This window comes from Dendronephthya gigantea, unplaced genomic scaffold, assembly GCF_004324835.1.
Source record: "Dendronephthya gigantea isolate DGI-Jeju-01 unplaced genomic scaffold, DenGig_1.0 000032F, whole genome shotgun sequence".
Classification (NCBI taxonomy): domain Eukaryota; kingdom Metazoa; phylum Cnidaria; class Anthozoa; order Malacalcyonacea; family Nephtheidae; genus Dendronephthya; species Dendronephthya gigantea.
In genome coordinates this window covers 1024570-1047784 of record NW_021163042.1, presented here as the reverse complement: position 1 = coordinate 1047784, position 23215 = coordinate 1024570, and the positions used below count along the sequence as shown (strand labels likewise).

Below are 23215 nucleotides of genomic sequence, written 5' to 3'. Positions count from 1 at the left end.
CTCCTGAAGTGGTAACAGAAGCTCCGGAAGTGGTAACAGAAGCTCCTGAAGTGGTAACAGAAGCTCCTGAAGTGGTAACAGAAGCTCCGGAAGTGGTAACACAAGCTCCTGAAGTGGTAACAGAAGCTCCTGAAGTGGTAACAGAAGCTCCGGAAGTGGTAACAGAAGCCCCTGAAGTGGTAACAGAAGCACCTAAAGTGGTAACACAAGCTCCTGAAGTGGTAACGGAAGCTCCTGAAAAGACAACAAAAGCACCTGAAGTGAAAACAGAAGCCCCTGAAGTGGTGACAGATGCTCCTGAATTGGTAACGGATGTTCCTGCAAAGGCTACAAAAGCTCCTGAAGTGGGAACAGGAGCTCCTGAAGTTGTAACAGAAGCTCCTCAAGTGGTAACACAAGCTCCTGAAGTGGTAACGGAAGCTCCTGAAAAAACAACAAAAGGTCCCGAAGTGGTGACAGATGCCCCTGAAGTTGTGACAGATGCTCCCGAAGTGATAACGGATGCTCCCGAAGTGGTGACAGATGCTCCCGAAGTGGTAACAGAAGCCCCTGAAGTTGTGACAGATGCTCCCGAAGTAGTAACGGAAGCTCCTGAAGTGGTAACAGAAGCCCCTGAAGTGGTGACAGATGCTCCCGAAGTTGTAACACAAGCTCCCGAAGTGGTGACAGATGCTCCCGAAGTGGTAACAGAAGCTCCTGAAGTGGTGACAGATGCTCCCGAAGTGGTAACAGATGCTCCCGAAGTGGTGACAGATGCTCCCGAAGTGGTAACTGATGCTCCTCATGTGATGACAGATGCTCCCGAAGTGGTAACGGATGCTCCCGAAGTGGTGACAGATGCTCCCGAAGTGGTAACAGAAGCCCCTGAAGTTGTGACAGATGCTCCTGAAGTAGTAACAGAAGCTCCTGAAGTGGTAACAGAAGCCCCTGAAGTGGTCACAGATGCTCCCGAAGTTGTAACAGAAGCTCCCGAAGTGGTGACAGATGCTCCCGAAGTAGTAACAGAAGCTCCTGAAGTGGTAACAGAAGCCCCTGAAGTGGTCACAGATGCTCCCGAAGTTGTAACAGAAGCTCCCGAAGTGGTGACAGATGCTCCCGAAGTAGTAACAGATGCTCCCGAAGTGGTAACGGATGCTCCCGAAGTGGTGACGGATGCTCCCGAAGTGGTGACGGATGCTCCTGAAGTGGTGACGGATGCTCCCGAAGTGGTGACAGATGCCCCTGAAGTTGTGACAGATGCTCCCGAAGTGGTGACGGATGCTCCTGAAGTGGTGACAGATGCTCCCGAAGTGGTAACAGAAGCCCCTGAGGTTGTGACAGATGCTCCCGAAGTAGTAACAGAAGCTCCTGAAGTGGTAACAGAAGCCCCTGAAGTGGTGACAGATGCTCCCGAAGTTGTAACAGAAGCTCCCGAAGTGGTGACAGATGCTCCCGAAGTTACAACAGAAACTCCTGTAGTGGTGACAGATGCTCCCGAAGTTGTAACAGAAGCTCCTGAAGTGGTAACTGATGCTCCCGAAGTGACAACAAAAGCCCCTGATGTGCTAACAGAAGGCCCTGAAGTGGGAACAGGAGCTCCTGAAGTTGTAACAGAAGCTCCTCAAGTCGTAACGCAAGCTCCTGATGTGGTAACGGAAGCTCCTGAAAAGACAACAAAAGCTCCTGCAGTGGAAACAGAAGCTCCTGAAGTGGTAACAGATACTCCCGAAGTGACAACAAAAGCCCCTGAAATGGTAACAGAAGCCCCTGAAGTGGTGACAGATGCTCCCGAAGTTGTAACAGAAGTTCCCGAAGTGGTGACAGATGCTCCCGAAGTGGTAACAGATGCTCCCGAAGTGGTAACAGATGCTCCCGAAGTGGTGACAGATGCTCCCGAAGTGGTAACAGATGCTCCCGAAGTGGTGACAGATGCTCCCGAAGTGGTAACAGATGCTGCCGAAGTGGTGACAGATGCTCCCGAAGTGGTAACTGATGCTCCTGATGTGGTGACAGATGCTCCCGAAGTGGTAACGGATGCTCCCGAAGTGGTGACAGATGCTCCCGAAGTGGTAACAGAAGCCCCTGAAGTTGTGACAGATGCTCCCGAAGTAGTAACTGAAGCTCCTGAAGTGGTAACAGAAGCCCCTGAAGTGGTCACAGATGCTCCCGAAGTTGTAACAGAAGCTCCCGAAGTGGTGACAGATGCTCCCGAAGTGGTAACAGAAACTCCTCAAGTGGTGACAGATGCTCCCGAAGTGGTAACAGATGCTCCCGAAGTGGTGACAGATGCTCCCGAAGTGGTAACTGATGCTCCTCATGTGATGACAGATGCTCCCGAAGTGGTAACGGATGCTCCCGAAGTGGTGACAGATGCTCCCGAAGTGGTAACAGAAGCCCCTGAAGTTGTGACAGATGCTCCTGAAGTAGTAACAGAAGCTCCTGAAGTGGTAACAGAAGCCCCTGAAGTGGTCACAGATGCTCCCGAAGTTGTAACAGAAGCTCCCGAAGTGGTGACAGATGCTCCCGAAGTAGTAACAGAAGCTCCTGAAGTGGTAACAGAAGCCCCTGAAGTGGTCACAGATGCGCCCGAAGTTGTAACAGAAGCTCCCGAAGTGGTGACAGATGCTCCGGAAGTAGTAACAGATCCCGAAGTGGTAACGGATGCTCCCGAAGTGGTCACGGATGCTCCCGAAGTGGTGACGGATGCTCCTGAAGTGGTGACAGATGCTCCCGAAGTGGTGACAGAAGCCCCTGAAGTGGTCACAGAAGCTCCCGAAGTTGTAACAGAAGCTCCCGAAGTGGTGACAGATGCTCCCGAAGTAGTAACAGATGCTCCCGAAGTGGTAACGGATGCTCCGAAGTGGTGACGGATGCTCCCGAAGTGGTAACAGAAGCCCCTGAAGTTGTGACAGATGCTCCTGAAGTAGTAACAGAAGCTCCTGAAGTGGTAACAGAAGCCCCTGAAGTGGTCACAGATGCTCCCGAAGTTGTAACAGAAGCTCCCGAAATGGTGACAGATGCTCCCGAAGTAGTAACAGAAGCTCCTGAAGTGGTAACAGAAGCCCCTGAAGTGGTCACAGATGCGCCCGAAGTTGTAACAGAAGCTCCCGAAGTGGTGACAGATGCTCCGGAAGTAGTAACAGATGCTCCCGAAGTGGTAACGGATGCTCCCGAAGTGGTCACGGATGCTCCCGAAGTGGTGACGGATGCTCCTGAAGTGGTGACAGATGCTCCCGAAGTGGTAACAGAAGCCCCTGAAGTGGTCACAGAAGCTCCCGAAGTTGTAACAGAAGCTCCCGAAGTGGTGACAGATGCTCCCGAAGTAGTAACAGATGCTCCCGAAGTGGTAACGGATGCTCCCGAAGTGGTGACGGATGCTCCCGAAGTGGTAACAGAAGCCCCTGAAGTTGTGACAGATGCTCCTGAAGTAGTAACAGAAGCTCCTGAAGTGGTAACAGAAGCCCCTGAAGTGGTCACAGATGCTCCCGAAGTTGTAACAGAAGCTCCCGAAGTGGTGACAGATGCTCCCGAAGTAGTAACAGAAGCTCCTGAAGTGGTAACAGATGCTCCCGAAGTGGTGACGGATGCTCCCGAAGTGGTGACGGATGCTCCTGAAGTGGTGACGGATGCTCCCGAAGTGGTGACAGATGCCCCTGAAGTTGTGACAGATGCTCCCGAAGTGGTGACGGATGCTCCTGAAGTGGTGACAGATGCTCCCAAAGTGATAACGGATGCTCCCGAAGTGGTGACAGATGCTCCCGAAGTGGTAACAGAAGCCCCTGAAGTTGTGACAGATGCTCCTGAAGTAGTAACAGAAGCTCCTGAAGTGGTAACAGAAGCCCCTGAAGTGGTCACAGATGCTCCCGAAGTTGTAACAGAAGCTCCCGAAGTGGTGACAGATGCTCCCGAAGTAGTAACAGAAGCTCCTGAAGTGGTAACAGAAGCCCCTGAAGTGGTCACAGATGCGCCCGAAGTTGTAACAGAAGCTCCCGAAGTGGTGACAGATGCTCCGGAAGTAGTAACAGATGCTCCCGAAGTGGTAACGGATGATCCCGAAGTGGTCACGGATGCTCCCGAAGTGGTGACGGATGCTCCTGAAGTGGTGACAGATGCTCCCGAAGTGGTAACAGAAGCCCCTGAAGTGGTCACAGAAGCTCCCGAAGTTGTAACAGAAGCTCCCGAAGTGGTGACAGATGCTCCCGAAGTAGTAACAGATGCTCCCGAAGTGGTAACGGATGCTCCCGAAGTGGTGACGGATGCTCCCGAAGTGGTAACAGAAGCCCCTGAAGTTGTGACAGATGCTCCCGAAGTAGTAACAGAAGCTCCTGAAGTGGTAACAGAAGCCCTGAAGTGGTCACAGATGCTCCCGAAGTTGTAACAGAAGCTCCCGAAGTGGTGACAGATGCTCCCGAAGTAGTAACAGAAGCTCCTGAAGTGGTAACAGAAGCCCCTGAAGTGGTCACAGATGCGCCCGAAGTTGTAACAGAAGCTCCCGAAGTGGTGACAGATGCTCCGGAAGTAGTAACAGATGCTCCCGAAGTGGTAACGGATGCTCCCGAAGTGGTCACGGATGCTCCCGAAGTGGTGACGGATGCTCCTGAAGTGGTGACAGATGCTCCCGAAGTGGTAACAGAAGCCCCTGAAGTGTCACAGAAGCTCCCGAAGTGTAAAGAAGCTCCCGAAGTGGTGACAGATGCTCCCGAAGTAGTAACAGATGCTCCCGAAGTGGTAAGAGATGCTCCCGAAGTGGTGATGGATGCTCCGAAGTGGTGACGATGCTCCTGAAGTGGTGACGGATGCTCCCGAAGTGGTGACGATGCCCCTGAAGTTGTGACAGATGCTCCTGAAGTGGTGACGGATGCTCTGAAGTGGTGACAGATGCTCCCGAAGTGGGTAACAGAAGCCCTGAGGTTGTGACAGATGCTCCCGAAGTAGTACAGAAGCTCCTGAAGTGGTAACAGAAGCCCTGAGTGGTGACAGATGCTCCCGAAGTTGTAACAGAAGCTCCCGAAGTGGTGACAGATGCTCCGAAGTAGTAACAGATGCTCCCGAAGTGGTAACGGATGCTCCGAAGTGGTAACGGATGCTCCCGAAGTGGTAACAGAAGCCCCTGAAGTTGTGACAGATGCTCCTGAAGTAGTAACAGAAGCTCCTGAAGTGGTAACAGAAGCCCCTGAAGTGTCACAGATGCTCCCGAAGTTGTAACAGAAGCTCCCGAAGTGGTGACAGATGCTCCGAGTAGTAACAGAAGCTCCTGAGTGGTAACAGAAGCCCCTGAAGTGGTCACAGATGCGCCCGAAGTTGTAACAGAAGCTCCCGAAGTGGTGACAGATGCTCCGGAGTAGTAACAGATGCTCCCGAGTGGTAACGGATGCTCCCGAAGTGGTCACGGATGCTCCCGAAGTGGTGACGGATGCTCCTGAAGTGGTGACAGATGCTCCCGAAGTGGTAACAGAAGCCCCTGAAGTGGTCACAGAAGCTCCCGAAGTTGTAACAGAAGCTCCCGAAGTGGTGACAGATGCTCCCGAAGTAGTAACAGATGCTCCCGAAGTGGTAACGGATGCTCCGAAGTGGTGACGGATGCTCCCGAAGTGGTGACGGATGCTCCTGAAGTGGTGACGGATGCTCCCGAAGTGGTGACAGATGCCCCTGAAGTTGTGACAGATGCTCCTGAAGTGGTGACGGATGCTCCTGAAGTGGTGACAGATGCTCCCGAAGTGGTAACAGAAGCCCCTGAAGTTGTGACAGATGCTCCCGAAGTAGTAACAGAAGCTCCTGAAGTGGTAACAGAAGCCCCTGAAGTGGTGACAGATGCTCCCGAAGTTGTAACAGAAGCTCCCGAAGTGGTGACAGATGCTCCCAAAGTTACAACAGAAACTCCTGTAGTGGTGACAGATGCGCCCGAAGTTGTAACAGAAGCTCCTGAAGTGGTAACTGATGCTCCCGAAGTGACAACAAAAGCCCCTGATGTGCTAACAGAAGGCCCTGAAGTGGGAACAGGAGCTCTTGAAGTTGTAACAGAAGCTCCTCAAGTCGTAACGCAAGCTCCTGATGTGGTAACGGAAGCTCCTGAAAAGACAACAAAAGCTCCTGCAGTGGAAACAGAAGCTCCTGAAGTGGTAACAGATACTCCCGAAGTGACAACAAAAGCCCCTGAAATGGTAACAGAAGCCCCTGAAGTGGTGACAGATGCTCCCGAAGTTGTAACAGAAGTTCCCGAGGTAGTGACAGATGCTCCCGAAGTGGTAACAGAAGCTCCTGAAGTGGTGACAGATGCTCCCGAAGTGGTAACAGATGCTCCCGAAGTGGTGACAGATGCTCCCGAAGTGGTAACTGATGCTCCTGATGTGGTGACAGATGCTCCCGAAGTGGTAACGGATGCTCCCGAAGTGGTAACAGAAGCCCCTGAAGTTTTGACAGATGCTCCCGAAGTAGTAACTGAAGCTCCTGAAGTGGTAACAGAAGCCCCTGAAGTGGTCACAGATGCTCCCGAAGTTGTAACAGAAGCTCCCGAAGTGGTGACAGATGCTCCCGAAGTGGTAACAGAAACTCCTCAAGTGGTGACAGATGCTCCCGTAGTGACAACAGAAGCTCCTGAAGTGGTAACAGATGCCCCCGAAGTGACAACAAAAGCCCCTGAAGTGGTAACAGAAGCTCCTGAAGTGGTGACAGATGCTCCCGAAGTGACAGAAGCTCCTGAAGTTTTCACAAAAACTGTAACTCCTGGAGGTAAGATTTTCTAAAACGGGTACAATTTTTCTCTTTTCAAATGATTTTTTGGATAGCTTTTATGGAACTGCGGAAATTGGCTTCTGCCGAAAAAACGTTAAATTTTGTGTGGGAAAATTTTTATAAATACGCAACAAAATATAATTTGCACAGAAGATATCAAGCTTGCACTGAGTAAGAACACATGCGATCTCAAGCTCGTCCGCTTAATCTTTTTTGGCCATTTGTAATTGACAATGATAGTAAAGGAAAGATCGTTGTAAATGTTTTCTTTAGATTCGATTTTTTTTATTTTTTGCACACAAAATGACAGCGATCATGTGGAAATCTTTCTTTGTTTTTTAAAATATTTCCTAGTTTGTGAAAAATGTTTATTTCTTTAAAATATATTTTGGTGACAAAAACAAGCCTTGTTACAGAACTCGTTTTTTTATATCGTGTTCGTTTAGCAGAATGCCTGTTTCCTTGGTTATAACCGGGCTGTCATGTTTTTCGAACAAAATCGTTCATTCGAAATTGAAGAAGATTGATTTTTTACGTTAGGTCATTAAACTATAGAATGCATTGGAAACAGATGAAGTGTCTTACAACATATATTGATATTGCTGTGACTATATATGCTAATTTTTTAACCAAAGCTGCTCTGGTTAAACATCCCCTGCTGGGGCCGGTTGTATCAAATCTATCGTTTTATTCAACAAGCGAACTAAATGTTTTTGACCATAATAAAAAGATACTGTTTACAACTACATATTCAGTGCAGAATATTCAATTTGACTCATTCAAAAGAGACGTAAGAGTGGTATTTAAATTTGACTTATCCGCCGTTTAAGCTAAATGGGCTTGATACAACCGACCCCTGGTCTCAATGTCGTAATTATGAAAATCAGGTGGGGCTGTCTATATGTGCATCCAACTGAATCCAGTAAAAGAATTTGCCAGAGCTGGTCGCACTGATTAATATGTTATGAGACACTTGATAATATACTTCATAATTGTTATTTCTTTTTCATGGTATATTATTAGCTAAATTTACTATTACTATTTTAGTCACTTACAACTTGGATGTTACTATTGTGAATGACTATGGAAGAGCTGTCAGAATTTTATCAAACCATATGAAATATCAAAAATTTGAAATCCCTGTTGGCGGAAGGTATCAAATAAAGTCAAGTTCATCTGAAAGAAAAACAATATATATTAGTGCATTTGATGTTGAAACATTTGATCCAGTCAAGATAGACGGAAAGAACTCACTCGCTGTAACCAACAGTATCGAATCAATAGCTCGCATCTATTATATTCCTTCAGGTAAACAGAGAGCTCAGCTAATGTGTACATGGATTTCTCAATTGAAATATTCTAACTTGTGCAGTAATACCCAATCATTAAAGCAGTCAAACTTACATATGATCCTTTTTCATTTCGAACAGCTCCAACAGCACCACCACAAGTTTCAACGAAAAGTTTACCAACCCCTGTTACTGGTATCGGTAAGGTTCACTCATATTCATATAGTTGATTTTCCATATAATTGCGTGGTTTAAAACTTTAATACTCCACAGATACCAGTGAAGCTCCCGAAGTGACTACAAAAGCTGCAACTAGTGCTCCTTCTGTTTTTACTGGAAAAGGTATTGTTGTTTATGTTTTCTTAATTGCATTGTTGCAAGCGATAGTTCGTCTTCTAGTTCATATGTGTGTAAACACGTTCAAACAGACGGATCATCCTTCAACACGAATTATCTGCATAATTCATCTGTTTAAGCGAATTTGGATGAGTAGTTCGTCTTGACGCATCATTTGTCTGTTGGTATATAAATACATAAAAAATTCATCAAAAAAGAGCTCTTTTGCACCCTTCTTACTACATAAATAATTTCCGAATTCCTGTACACTAACTAAACGCGCAATTCTGTTTCGTTTGACATATTTGTCTATATACATATGGAGTTCGTGAAGTCGTCTAGATAGTTTGTCGGTTTATAATCAGACGAATGATGTCAGAAGGATACTGATTCGTCCAGACGGATGATCCGTCTCTGGTATGAATTGGCCATCGTAATATTTAAATTGCAATCAGGGCTGAAGATAAAGCGATATTGGGGGGGGGAGGGGGTTCTCGTTGCTGTGAATATTCATATCCGATTTATACTAGAGACGGATCATCCGTCTGGACGAACATGGGCAAGCGAAAGATAGTTCCTCTTCTAGTTCGTCTGTGTGTAAACACGGGCAAACAGACGGATAGTTTCGGCCGTGATTAAAATCGACAAACCAAGTTTGAATCGCAATCTTAATACAGATATCACTACATACCATAAAATTTGATTGATAATGATACGAAATATATTATTATAATTATATATATATATATATATATATATATATATATATATATATATATGTAAATTGTTCATGTAAATTATATATATATATATATATATATATATATATATATATATATATATATATATAGTCATTTCAAAAAAGGTTGACCTTCCAAAATATATGAATCTTGAACATTGAGCGCGGAAGGGATGATGGGTAGCAACTTATTTTGGGTGTTTAATCCCGCAAATATCGCTTGGAACAATGAAAAGTGACCTACACAGCATTTCACTGGCTGTAGCCATTGCTAAAATTCAATTTTTGCACTGTTAAGGCACAAAATAAGCTGCTACCCATCATCCCTTGCACGCTCAATGTTCAAGGTTCATATATTTTGGAAGATCAGCCTTTTTTGAAATGACTGTATATATATATATATATATATATATAATATATATAATATATATATCTATATCTATATCTATATATATATATATATATATATATATATATATATATATATATATATATTCATATATATATATATATATATATTTATTTATTTACACGAATATATGACTAAATCATGTCCATTAACAGTATTATATTTCGTGCATCAGCCTATTGGGGAAGAGAAAAAAGTTTAAGATTCCTGAAGGTTTAAAATATAAGTGTAGTCGTTGATTCGCAAGGTATTTGAGCCAGACGGTTGATCGAATTCAAATATATGTAGGTATATCTATCCAGACAGGTCTTAAAAAAGTATCCCTGTGTTGTCCAGTGTCTTTTCCTACGTCTACAGAACTGTTAAGATGGATTCTTTAGAAAACTTTGAAGTTGTCATCTGGTACACTCCTTTTTAGACTTTTTTTCTGTTCGACAACGCATTTTATTTTAAAAGGTCTTAGGCTCTTATTACAATGCTTTTCTTCTTTACTCGATGTAATTGTTAATATTTTGGATTCTTCATAGAAACTGAACAGCCTTCACCCCCGGCAGGTGTGGATGTGTCAGCCTCGACTCCGAGTAAGTTTTTGTCCCATGGTTTTTGACGTTTTTTTAATCATGTGCTTTCGTTTCCTCAGTTTTTCGAAGCGTTAGGATAGTCGTAAATTTCGATATTTATTTTAAATTTGTTTCCCGATGTGACAACAGAAGCCCCTAAAGTGACAACAAAAGCTCCTGAGAAGGTCACAGAAGCTCCTCAAGTGGTCACAGAAGAACCTACAGTGGTAACAGAAGCACCTGAAGTGGTAACAGAAGCACCTGAAATGGTAACCGAAGCACCTAAAGTGGTAACAGAAGCACCTGAAGTGGTCACAGAAGCACCTGAAGTGGTAACAGAAGCACCTGAAGTGGTCACAGAAACTCCTGAAGTGGTTACAGAAGCTCCAAAAGTGGTAACAGAAGCTCCTGAAGTGCTGACAGATGCTCCCGAAGTGGTGACAGATGCTCCCAAAGTGGTAACGGATGCTCCTGAAGTGGTAACGGATGCTCCCGAAGTGGTGACAGATGCTCCCGAAGTGGTAACAAAAGCCCCTGAAGTTGTGACAGATGCTCCCGAAGTAGTAACAGAAGCTCCTGAAGTGGTAACAGAAGCCCCTGAAGTGGCGACAGATGCTCCCGAAGTTGTAACAGAAGCTCCCGAAGTGGTGACAGATGCTCCCGAAGTGACAACAGAAACTTCTGTAGTGGTGACAGATGCTCCCGAAGTTGTAACAGAAGCTCCTGAAGTGGTGACAGATGCTCCCGAAGTGACAACAGAAACTCCTGTAGTGGTGACAGATGCTCCCGAAGTTGTAACGGAAGCTCCTGAAGTGGTAACGGATGCTCCCGAAGTGGTGACAGATGCTCCCGAAGTGGTAACAGAAGCCCCTGAAGTTGTGACAGATGCTCCCGAAGTAGTAACAGAAGCTCCTGAAGTGGTAACAGAAGCTCCTGAAGTGGTGACAGATGCTCCAGAAGTGGTAACAGAAGCTCCCGAAGTGGTAACGGATGCTCCCGAAGTGGTAACAGAAGCTCCTGAAGTGGTCACAGATGCTCCAGAAGTGGTAACAGATGCTCCCGAAGTGGTAACGGATGCTCCCGAAGTGGTGACAGATGCTCCCGAAGTGACAACAGAAACTCCTGTAGTGGTGACAGATGCTCCCGAAGTTGTAACAGAAGCTCCTGAAGTGGTAACTGATGCTCCCGAAGTGACAACAAAAGCCCCTGAAGTGCTAACAGAAGGCCCTGAAGTGGGAACAGGAGCTCCTGAAGTTGTAACAGAAGCTCCTCAAGTGGTAACACAAGCTCCTGATGTGGTAACGGAAGCTCCTGAAAAGACAACAAAAGCTCCTGAAGTGGAAACAGAAGCTCCTGAAGTGGTAACGGATGCTCCCGAAGTGACAACAAAAGCCCCTGAAATGGTAACAGAAGCCCCTGAGGTGGTGACAGATGCTCCCGAAGTTGTAACAGAAGCTCCCGAAGTAGTGACAGATGCTCCCGAAGTGGTAACAGAAGCTCCCGAAGTGGTGACAGATGCTCCCGAAGTGGTAACAGAAGCTCCTGAAGTGGTCACAGATGCTCCGGAAGTGGTGACAGATGCTCCAGAAGTGATAACGGATGCTCCTGAAGTGGTGACAGATGCTCCTGAAGTGGTAACAGAAGCTCCTGAAGTGGTGACAGATGCTCCAGAAGTGGTAACAGAAGCTCCCGAAGTGGTAACGGATGCTCCGGAAGTGGTAACGGATGCTCCTGAAGTGGTGACAGATGCTCCAGAAGTGCTGACAGATGCTCCCGAAGTGGTAACAGATGCTCCCGAAGTGGTGACAGATGCTCCCGAAGTTGTAACGGATGCTCCCGAAGTGGTGACAGATGCTCCCGAAGTGGTAACAGAAGCCCCTGAAGTTGTGACAGATGCTACCGAAGTAGTAACAGAAGCTCCTGAAGTGGTAACAGAAGCCCCTGAAGTGGTGACAGATGCTCCCGAAGTTGTAACACAAGCTCCCGAAGTGGTGACAGATGCTCCCGAAGTGACAACAGAAACTCCTGTAGTGGTGACAGATGCTCCCGAAGTGGAAACAGAAGCTCCTGAAGTGGTAACGGATGCTCCCGAAGTGACAACAAAAGCCCCCGAAGTGACAACAGAAGCTCCCGAAGTAGTGACAGATGCTCCCGAAGTGGTAACAGAAGCTCCCGAAGTGGTGACAGATGCTCCCGAAGTGGTAACAGAAGCTCCCGAAGTGGTCACAGATGCTCCGGAAGTGGTGACAGATGCTCCAGAAGTGATAACGGATGCTCCTGAAGTGGTGACAGATGCTCCTGAAGTGGTAACAGAAGCTCCTGAAGTGGTGACAGATGCTCCAGAAGTGGTAACAGAAGCTCCCGAAGTGGTAACGGATGCTCCGGAAGTGGTAACGGATGCTCCTGAAGTGGTGACAGATGCTCCAGAAGTGCTGACAGATGCTCCCGAAGTGGTAACAGATGCTCCCGAAGTGGTGACAGATGCTCCCGAAGTGGTAACGGATGCTCCCGAAGTGGTGACAGATGCTCCCGAAGTGGTAACAGAAGCCCCTGAAGTTGTGACAGATGCTACCGAAGTAGTAACAGAAGCTCCTGAAGTGGTAACAGAAGCCCCTGAAGTGGTGACAGATGCTCCCGAAGTTGTAACACAAGCTCCTGAAGTGGTGACAGATGCTCCCGAAGTGACAACAGAAACTCCTGTAGTGGTGACAGATGCTCCCGAAGTTGTAACAGAAGCTCCTGAAGTGGTAACGGATGCTCCCAAAGTGGTGACAGATGCTCCCGAAGTGACAACAGAAACTCCTGTAGTGGTGACAGATGCTCCCGAAGTTGTAACAGAAGCTCCTGAAGTGGTAACTGATGCTCCCGAAGTGGTGACAGATGCTCCCGAAGTGACAACAGAAACTCCTGTAGTGGTGACAGAGGCTCCCGAAGTTGTAACAGAAGCTCCTGAAGTGAAAACGGATGCTCCCGAAGTGGTGACAGATGCTCCCGAAGTGACAACAGAAACTCCTGTAGTGGTGACAGATGCTCCCGAAGTTGTAACAGAAGCTCCTGAAGTGGTAACTGATGCTCCCGAAGTGACAACAAAAGCCCCTGAAGTGCTAACAGAAGGCCCTGAAGTGGGAACAGGAGTTCCTGAAGTTGTAACAGAAGCTCCTCAAGTGGTAACACAAGCTCCTGATGTGGTAACGGAAGCTCCTGAAAAGACAACAAAAGCTCCTGAAGTGGAAACAGAAGCTCCTGAAGTGGTAACAGATGCTCCCGAAGTGACAACAAAAGCCCCTGAAATGGTAACAGAAGCCCCTGAGGTGGTGACAGATGCTCCCGAAGTTGTAACAGAAGCTCCCGAAGTGGTGACAGATGCTCCCGAAGTGGTAACAGAAGCTCCCGAAGTGGTGACAGATGCTCCCGAAGTTGTAACAGAAGCTCCTGAAGTGGTCACAGATGCTCCTGAAGTGGTGACAGATGCTCCAGAAGTGATAACGGATGCTCCTGAAGTGGTGACAGATGCTCCTGAAGTGGTAACAGAAGCTCCTGAAGTGGTGACAGATGCTCCAGAAGTGGTAACAGAAGCTCCCGAAGTGGTAACGGATGCTCCCGAAGTGGTAACAGAAGCTCCTGAAGTGGTGACAGATGCTCCAGAAGTGGTAACAGAAGCTCCCGAAGTGGTGACAGATGCTCCCGAAGTGGTAACAGAAACTCCAGAAGTGGTGACAGATGCTCCAGAAGTGGTAACAGATGCTCCCGAAGTGGTAACAGATGCTCCCGAAGTGGTAACGGATGCTCCTGAAGTGGTGACAGATGCTCCAGAAGTGGTAACAGAAGCTCCCGAAGTGGTGACAGATGCTCCCGAAGTAGTAACAGAAGCTCCTGAAGTGCTGACAGATGCTCCCGAAGTGGTAACAGATGCTCCCGAAGTGGTGACAGATGCTCCCGAAGTGGTAACGGATGCTCCCGAAGTGGTGACAGATGCTCCCGAAGTGGTAACAGAAGCCCCTGAAGTTGTGACAGATGCTCCCGAAGTAGTAACAGAAGCTCCTGAAGTGATAACAGAAGCCCCTGAAGTGGTGACAGATGCTCCCGAAGTTGTAACACAAGCTCCCGAAGTGGTGACAGATGCTCCCGAAGTGACAACAGAAACTCCTGTAGTGGTGACAGATGCTCCGGAAGTTGTAACAGAAGCTCCCGAAGTGGTGACAGATGCTCCCGAAGTGACAACAGAAACTCCTGTAGTGGTGACAGATGCTCCCGAAGTTGTAACAGAAGCTCCTGAAGTGGTAACGGATGCTCCCAAAGTGGTGACAGATACTCCCGAAGTGACAACAGAAACTCCTGTAGTGGTGACAGATACTCCCGAAGTTGTAACAGAAGCTCCTGAAGAGGTAACTGATGCTCCCGAAGTGGTGACAGATGCTCCCGAAGTGACAACAGAAACTCCTGTAGTGGTGACAGAGGCTCCCGAAGTTGTAACAGAAGCTCCTGAAGTGGTAACGGATGCTCCCGAAGTGGTGACAGATGCTCCCGAAGTGAAAACAGAAACTCCTGTAGTGGTGACAGATGCTCCCGAAGTTGTAACAGAAGCTCCTGAAGTGGTAACTGATGCTCCCGAAGTGACAACAAAAGCCCCTGAAGTGCTAACAGAAGGCCCTGAAGTGGGAACAGGAGTTCCTGAAGTTGTAACAGAAGCTCCTCAAGTGGTAACACCAGCTCCTGATGTGGTAACGGAAGCTCCTGAAAAGACAACAAAAGCTCCTGAAGTGGAAACAGAAGCTCCTGAAGTGGTAACAGATGCTCCCGAAGTGACAACAAAAGCCCCTGAAATGGTAACAGAAGCCCCTGAGGTGGTGACAGATGCTCCCGAAGTTGTAACAGAAGCTCCCGAAGTTGTAACAGAAGCTCCTGAAGTGCTGACAGATGCTCCCGAAGTGGTAACAGATGCTCCCGAAGTGGTGACAGATGCTCCCGAAGTGGTAACAGAAGCTCCCGAAGTGGTGACAGATGCTCCCGAAGTTGTAACAAAAGCTCCTGAAGTGCTGACAGATGCTCCCGAAGTGGTAACAGATGCTCCTGAAGTGGTGACAGATGCTCCCGAACTGGTAACGGATGCTCCTGAAGTGGTAACGGATGCTCCCGAAGTGGTGACAGATGCTCCCGAAGTGGTAACAGAAGCCCCTGAAGTTGTGACAGATGCTCCCGAAGTAGTAACAGAAGCTCCTGAAGTGGTAACAGAAGCCTTTGAAGTGGTGACAGATGCTCCCGAAGTAGTAACAGATGCTCCCGAAGTTGTAACACAAGCTCCCGAAGTGGTGACAGATGCTCCTAAAGTGACAACAGAAACTCCTGTAGTGGTGACAGATGCTCCGGAAGTTGTAACAGAAGCTCCCGAAGTGGTGACAGATGCTCCCGAAGTGACAACAGAAACTCCTGTAGTGGTGACAGATGCTCCCGAAGTTGTAACAGAAGCTCCTGAAGTGGTAACGGATGCTCCCGAAATGGTGACAGATGCTCCCGAAGTGGTAACAGAAGCTCCTGAAATGGTGACAGATGCTCCAGAAGTGGTAACAGAAGCTCCCGAAGTGGTGACAGATGCTCCCGAAGTGGTAACGGAAGCTCCTGAAGTGGTGACAGATGCTCCAGAAGTGGTAACAGATGCTCCCGAAGTGGTGACAGATGCTCCTGAAGTGGTGACAGATGCTCCCGAAGTGGTAACAGAAGCTCCCGAAGTGGTTACAGATGCTCCCGAAGTTGTAACAGAAGCTCCTGAAGTGCTGACAAATGCTCCCGAAGTGGTAACAGATGCTCCCGAAGTGGTGACAGATGCTCCCGAAGTGGTAACGGATGCTCCTGAAGTGGTAACGGATGCTCCCGAAGTGGTGACAGATGCTCCCGAAGTGGTAACAGAAGCCCCTGAAGTTGTGACAGATGCTCCCGAAGTAGTAACAGAAGCTCCTGAAGTGGTAACAGAAGCCCCCGAAGTGGTGACAGATGCTCCCGAAGTGGTAACAGAAGCTCCTGAAGTGGTCACAGATGCTCCGGAAGTGGTAACAGATGCTCCCGAAGTGGTAACGGATGCTCCTGAAGTGGTGACAGATGCTCCCGAAGTGGTAACAGAAGCTCCTGAAGTGGTGACAGATGCTCCAGAAGTGGTAACAGAAGCTCCCGAAGTGGTAACGGATGCTCCCGAAGTGGTAACAGAAGCTCATGAAGTAGTGACAGATGCTCCAGAAGTGGTAACAGAAGCTCCCAAAGTGGTAACGGATGCTCCCGAAGTGGTAACAGAAGCTCCTGAAGTGGTGACAGATGCTCCAGAAGTGGTAACAGAAGCTCCGGAGGTGGTGACAGATGCTCCCGAGGTGGTAACAGAAGCTCCAGAAGTGTTGACAGATGCTCCAGAAGTGGTAACAGATGCTCCCGAAGTGGTAACGGATGCTCCTGAAGTGGTGACAGATGCTCCCGATGTGGTAACACAAGTTCCCGAAGTGGTGACAGATGCTCCCGAAGTGGTGACAGATGCTCCCGAAGTGGTAACAGAAGCCCCTGAAGTTGTGACAGATGCTCCCGAAATAGTAACAGAAGCTCCTGAAGTGGTAACAGGAGCCCCTGAAGTTGTGACAGATGCTCCCGAGGTGGTGACAGATGCTCCCGAAGTGGTAACAGATGCTCCCGAAGTGGTAACAGAAGCTCCTGAAGTGGTAACAGAAGCCCCTGAAGTTGTGACAGATGCTCCCGAGGTGGTGACAGATGCTCCCGAAGTGGTAACAGAGGCTCCCGAAGTGGTAACAGATGCTTCCGAAGTGGTAACAGAAGCCCCTGAAGTTGTGACAGATGCTTCCGAGGTGGTAACAGAAGCCCCTGAAGTTGTGACAGATGCTCCCGAAGTAGTAACAGAAGCTCCTGAAGTTGTAACAGATGTAATGACAGATGCTCCCGAAGTTGTAACAGAAGCTCCTGAAGTGGTAACAGAAGCTCCCGCAGTGGTGACAGATGGTCCCGAAGTGACAACAGAAGCTCCTGAAATGGTGACAGATGCTCCCGAAGTGATAACAAAAGCTCCGGAAGTCGTAACAAAAGCACCTGAAGTGACAACAGAAGCTCCTGAAATCCTAACAGATGCTCCCGAAGTTTTAACAAAAGCTCCAGAAGTGACAACAAAGGCTGTTGCTTCAACTGGTAAGATATATTGTATTACGTGTGTTAAGATATTCGATTGATGATTTAAATACTCAAACAAAGTTACCTTCAATGTATTTTTGCAGAGTCCCCAGTGTATTACGTCAACATAAGAGTTGTAAATAATTACGGTTATGACATTGATGTGCGCAGTAGTTCAGACGTCATCGATGATTTCGAAGTACCAAACGGTGAAGAGCGGAATATTCAAGCCACATCAAGCACGGCAGAATCATTTGTGATTCGATTTTACGATCGTCGTGATGGCATTCCAATTCTGGTCAAAGGCGAAAATTACGTAAGAATAATTCCAAAAACTTCGCCATTGTTTGTGCACGATATCGTCGTGGAAGCTGGTAAGTTATCGTCAACGTTGATCAACATCCGTTTAATTGTCTGGGAATGAAAGGCCTAATAGTGACAACTTGCAATGAGATTCTTCTTTTGAGAGATGTAAATTTGGCAGCTAACAAACTTTTGTCTTTATTACTCTTCATTGCGTTTCTTACACTTACATTTTGAAGTATCTTCACTAATTTACATCTCTTAAAAGTAGAATTGCATTGCAAGTTGTAAGAAATATTGCATCGTGTAACATGGCCTTTAGTCTCGCAAATACATTGGAGAGAACAGATGGACAATTTTTTTCAGGCCCATGCAGTTGTTTTAGGAGATATATCACGAATATAATTCTTCCCAATGACGTCATTACATTCTGTAGAATACTATGTGGGCTTTGTTCGGTGATGAAAATTAGGTATACATTGGGTATATATTAGGTATTTTTACATGTAGTATTATGCGACACGGAATGCCTCAACATATTTTACTTTTTTCGTTTTCAACCTCAAATCTCGTCTGTTTTCCTAAATTTACCTCAATACCATTTGGTTGAAGTGGTGTAGTATTTCAGCTACCACATTACTGTGGTCTGCTGCATTTTGATTGTTAGGGAACTGTTGTGGTTGGCCGTTTCATTTATCTGCGGCAAATTTCGCGTTCTCAATCCTGTGATTATATTCTTTGTAGGTGAAATTAAGTTCTATGTTGTGTTCTTGCTGGTTAATAACTATGATCGTGAGGTTGTTGTTTCTACTGGTCTTTCTGGGACATCTGGAAGTATTACGATGGGACCAGGTCAAACGTTTGCAGTAAGTGAACAGCCAAACAATGACAACCCTATCATCGTGACGGCGAAGGACAGCTCTAACGACGAAGAAGTCAATATCAATGATCAAAGCAGTATTTCCATCACTCCAGATGAAGTTTTTGGTGCTTCGTTCCAAGTTTTGTTTTTACATCGTAAAGATCCTGGTGAGTACCGTATATAAAATTCAATATATTCAGGAAACCTGAAATTCCGCTCTTGCATAAGATTGAATGTTACTTTGGCGTACTACGTCTTGTCTAGTTGACTGAAATATGTCCAGGGATCAGTTGCTCAAAAAGAAGCTAAATTTACCTATAGGTGGTGCAAAATTTATCAATATAAACGGTCAATCAGGGGTGTCTCCGGCAGGGTTTACGGACAAATATTGAAAAATATTTGCGAATCACAGATATTAAAATTATATTTTTCCAATCACAAAATCGGATGGTTTTTATTTCTTCATTTTACCGCGATAAAGGAAGTTGTTTCAATATCCCGAAGAAAACGATCATTTTCTTGTCTTGCAGTCCCAACGGTTCCTCCTGGAGAAACAGTGTATTACGTCACCTTCATTATCACTAACACGTACGGTAGATACTTCGACTTAAGAACAAGTTTACCACGTCCATATGACGTAATCAGAATTATGAAAGATCAAACAGTGCGCATGACAATCAGAGTCCCAACACGAGAAGATGTTTCGTTTGAAGCGATTTCGGCAACTGGAGAGCGGATTACAATTAATGGCAAAGATATATTCCCAATAACACCACAGGATAATCCAGAGAAAGTAACTGTTTTGAGGGTTCCTGATGCAGGTTAGTCTAGGTTAAACAAACTCCTTTTGCAAACTCGTAGTTCAAATTAATTTCCTTTTTGGCAAAAGATTTCTTTTTATAGAAAACAAATGCCCCATATATATACTGACCGATAAAAGTCGGAAATTGTTTCCAACGTGTCGTCATTACCATTATGCTTATTCGCGCATTTTATTCTGCTTATTCACGCATTTTACAAAAAAATAAGTTCGGTCAGACCCATCTGGAGTGGAAATTTTTAAAGATACAAAACGTGACTTCGCGATCAATATACAGTATTTCAGGCTCCACGGATTTTTTTCAATTTGTTCAATTTTCCTATTTTCTTGTACGAAAACGTTTCATAAAATAAATAATGGGGTGAACCGGACTTGTTCGCAAGTAAAGGCGTGAATCAGTAAAATATCGACCATATTGAATCTCTTCTTCTTTCCACGAAAAGCTCCTGAAGTGGTAACAGATGCTCCCGAAGTGGTAACAGAGGCACCTGAAGTTGTCACAGAAGCCCCTGAGGTTGTTACAAAAGCTCCAGAAGGAACAACAAAAGCTCCTGAAGTGACAACAAAAGGACCTGAAGTGACAGAAGCTCCTAGTAAGTTTCTTAACGAATTTTTAATATTTTTTTTCCATGTAGCTACAATAACTATTTTGAAGCTTTCCATATGATTTCGTGGTGGTTGGAATTTTTGCGTTGAGCTAATCAGTACATCAATCATTTCCTCTGATTTCCAAACGAAACTGGTTGGCGCATCTAGATTTTTCTAGTTTTGTATACGAGTGTCGCTGGATCGTAACGCAGAGTCAGAGGTCATAACCTTGTGGTGTAATTGTTATTAACTGCTTGCTTTTGCTACTTTAGGCCTTTATTATTTTGATGTCACAATCGTAAATGATTATGGAAAAGAAGTCGTAGTTTTAACAACCCATTCTGATCCAGCATATAAACGGATTGTACTCGGTGTTGGTGAAAGGTATCAAATAACGTCAACATCTTCTGCAAAAGAACAAATATACATTACTGCACTTTACGGTGATACAAATATAGTAATCTCGGTGGACGGCAAGAGACCGCTTGCTGTAACCAGCAGTGTGGAACGAAAGGCTCTCATCTATTATATTCCTGCAGGTAAAAAGAAAACTCACCCAATTTATACATGGATTTCTTTGTTAAAATATGTTTACGTGTGGAATTATTTTTCACTTTACCAATATAAGCCTTTTAATTAGTTGTTTTTGATCACGCGGTATTAATTAAAAATTTTGATTTTGCTATGACCGTGCAGAGGAAGTTTTTCTTGCCCGGTCTAGCCGTGTAAATGGTGTTTTTCATTGTACGGTTGCTTTTATTAAATTTAATCATTCACAGTATATTAATCATACAGATAAACCAATCGCAATCTTATAATCAACATTTTTTCAACTCAAAGTTGAGGAACTTAGCAAGACGAATGCCATTGGAAGATTTGGCTAAAATACAATAGACACGTGGACAATAACATAGTTATTGAGTTCTATATTGTACTTTTATTCAGTCTCAAAACCCCATGTATATTCTATTGTTAATGTGAATTAACATACCGCTTTTTTAATGTCAAACAGCTCCAACAGCACCACCACAGGTTTCAACTGCGCCTCCTGTTACTGGTATCGGTAAGTTTATTCATATTTATATATTCTAATTTTTCAATTAAGTGTTTAAAGCTTTGACATCCCATAAAATATTTGCCGGGTCAAAATTCGTGATTAGCCAACTCCAAAAGTACCTTAACTTAGGGATTGTTCACAACTTCACATGAGCCCGGTTACCCGAGATTTTACGAAGCGTGAATGATTTTTAGGCATTAACAGGATCGTGTTATTTATTAATTTCAATACCTCAAAGTTAATTTACGCTTCGTTAAATCTTGGGTAACCGGGCTCATGTGAACAGCCCCGAACTTCATAGTTCAAAGAGAACATCAAAGGAGTTTTTTACAATAATCCTGCGGCAAACTCCCGAACCTATTCGGAGCAGACTATTTTACGATTGCATTCAAATTTTAATATATAAGTAAAATATAGTTAAGTATTTAAAGATTACTCAGCTATAAAAATATACCTTTCATGTAGATGTAGACTGTAGTTAATTTTAACTGCCTTTATATGACCGAATGTCATATAAGGTTACAATGAGTAGCGTTCGTACATCACAGAACGCAATATGAAGCTAGACACAACACACATACTTTGAGCCACATATGATTTCCCTAATGTATAATAATAATACGGCCAATGTGTAATAATAATACGGCAACGCGTAATTTCGCGCGGTTCCGGTTCTGGGCAGTGTTCCCCATAGACCTATTCGAAAATGAGCAAGAGACCTGTAGCTAATTACACAAAAACGAGGCTAGACAGGTTTTCTTCTGCCAAAATAAGTAATTATTTGTTTATTTCTGGATTTTGATTGAAACGTTTCTGTAGCTTCTGACAGGTCCAGCGGAAAAGTGAAAGTAAACATGATTTTGAAATTCCGAAAATGAACATCTGACTAGCCTCGCTTTGGTGTACCCCGCCAAAGGCCTCTTGCTCTTTTTCGATTAGGTCAATGTCACCGAGGCTGCAACTAGTGCTCCTTCTGTTTTTACTGGAAAAGGTATATATACGCTAATTTCTCAGCTGTTTTCGAACATTTTTTTTATGGCAGTATTGAAATAACTGCAATCAGGACCGAAACTAGAGCGATAATACTGGGTGACATTTTTATATTCTGTTTTGCTCGCCGGATTTGTGCCCGTCGGGCTGAGTTAATCAGCATATGCCAAATTGCACTCCGCAAATATCGCATGTAGTTTCGGTCTTGATCGATATCGATATGCTAGATAGATTTTAGTGCCCTTCATAAAATTCGTAAAGAAGCCATGACCCATAAAAGAAAACATTTAATGAGGGTATCACGCTTCGTCTTAAACCTTTATAATGATTGATAATTATATTATATTCAACACATGAGAAAAAAGGTCTAAAGATTCCTAAAAGTTTAAAATATAAGTGTAGTCGCTGTTCTGCAAAGTATTTGAGCCAAACGGTTGATCAACTACTCATCAATGTAGACGTCTTTTCCAGACAGGTCGAAAAAGGAGTATCCCGGTGTTGCCCAGTGTTTCTTTCAGATCAACACAATTCTTGAAATGGATTCTTTAAAAAACTTGAAATTTCTTATTTTCTACACTTCTTCTTTTTTGGGCTGTCACTTTGTTCATTAATGCTTTTTTACTTCAAAGTTCAAAACACAAACTCTGGTTGAAAAGGTCTTAGGCTCTTTTTGCAAGCTTTCTAAAAATTTTCTTAATGTGATTGGTAATATTTTGGGATTTTCATAGAAACTGAAATGCCTACACCCCCGGCAGGTGTTGATGTGTCAGCTTCAACGCCGGGTAAGTTTTTTTATCCCATGGATTTTTAAATGTTTTTTAATCACGTGGTTTTGTTTCGGCTCTCTCAGAGGGTTATTGGTTTAAAATATTTCTTTTTAATTCGTTTCCGGATGTGATACCAGAAGCCCCCAAGGTCACATCAAAAGCTCCTGAAGTAGTAACAGTTGCTCCCGAAGTGGTAACAGAAGCACCTAAAGTTTTCACGGAAGCCCCTGAAGTGACAACAAAAGCTACTGAAGTGGTCCCAGAAGGTTCTGGTTTAATAACAGAAGCACCTCCAGTGGTAACAGAAGCACCTGAAGTGACAACAAAAGCTCCTGAAGTGGTAACAGAAGCACCCAAAGTGACAACAGAAGTTCCTCAAGTGGTTACAGAAGCGCCTAAAGAGTTAACAGAAGCCCCTGAAGTGGCAACAAAAGCTCCTGAAGTGGTAACAAAAGCACCCAAAGTGACAACAGCTGCTCCTCAACAGGTAACACAAACGCCTGAAGTGGTAACAGAAGCTCCTGAAGTGGTAACAGAAGCACCTGAAGTAGTAACAGAAGCACCTGAAGTAGTAACAGAAGCACCTGAAGTAGTAACAGAAGCACCTGAAGTAGTAACAGAAGCACCTG

The 23215-nt window shown here is 45.2% G+C and overlaps 1 protein-coding gene across 1 annotated transcript in view; it reads left to right on the top strand.

Annotated features, from left to right (window-relative positions):
- Positions 1 to 23215, top strand: part of LOC114524971 — a 65579-nt gene that overhangs the window by 13357 nt on the left and 29007 nt on the right. Inside the window, exons 10-17 of the mRNA XM_028546229.1 lie at positions 327 to 441; positions 6505 to 6708; positions 7759 to 8019; positions 8142 to 8201; positions 8274 to 8342; positions 10012 to 10065; positions 10195 to 10415; positions 16884 to 17007. Coding sequence (XP_028402030.1) covers positions 327 to 441; positions 6505 to 6708; positions 7759 to 8019; positions 8142 to 8201; positions 8274 to 8342; positions 10012 to 10065; positions 10195 to 10415; positions 16884 to 17007 — 1108 coding nt within the window. The remainder of the gene's footprint in view (positions 1 to 326; positions 442 to 6504; positions 6709 to 7758; positions 8020 to 8141; positions 8202 to 8273; positions 8343 to 10011; positions 10066 to 10194; positions 10416 to 16883; positions 17008 to 23215) is intronic.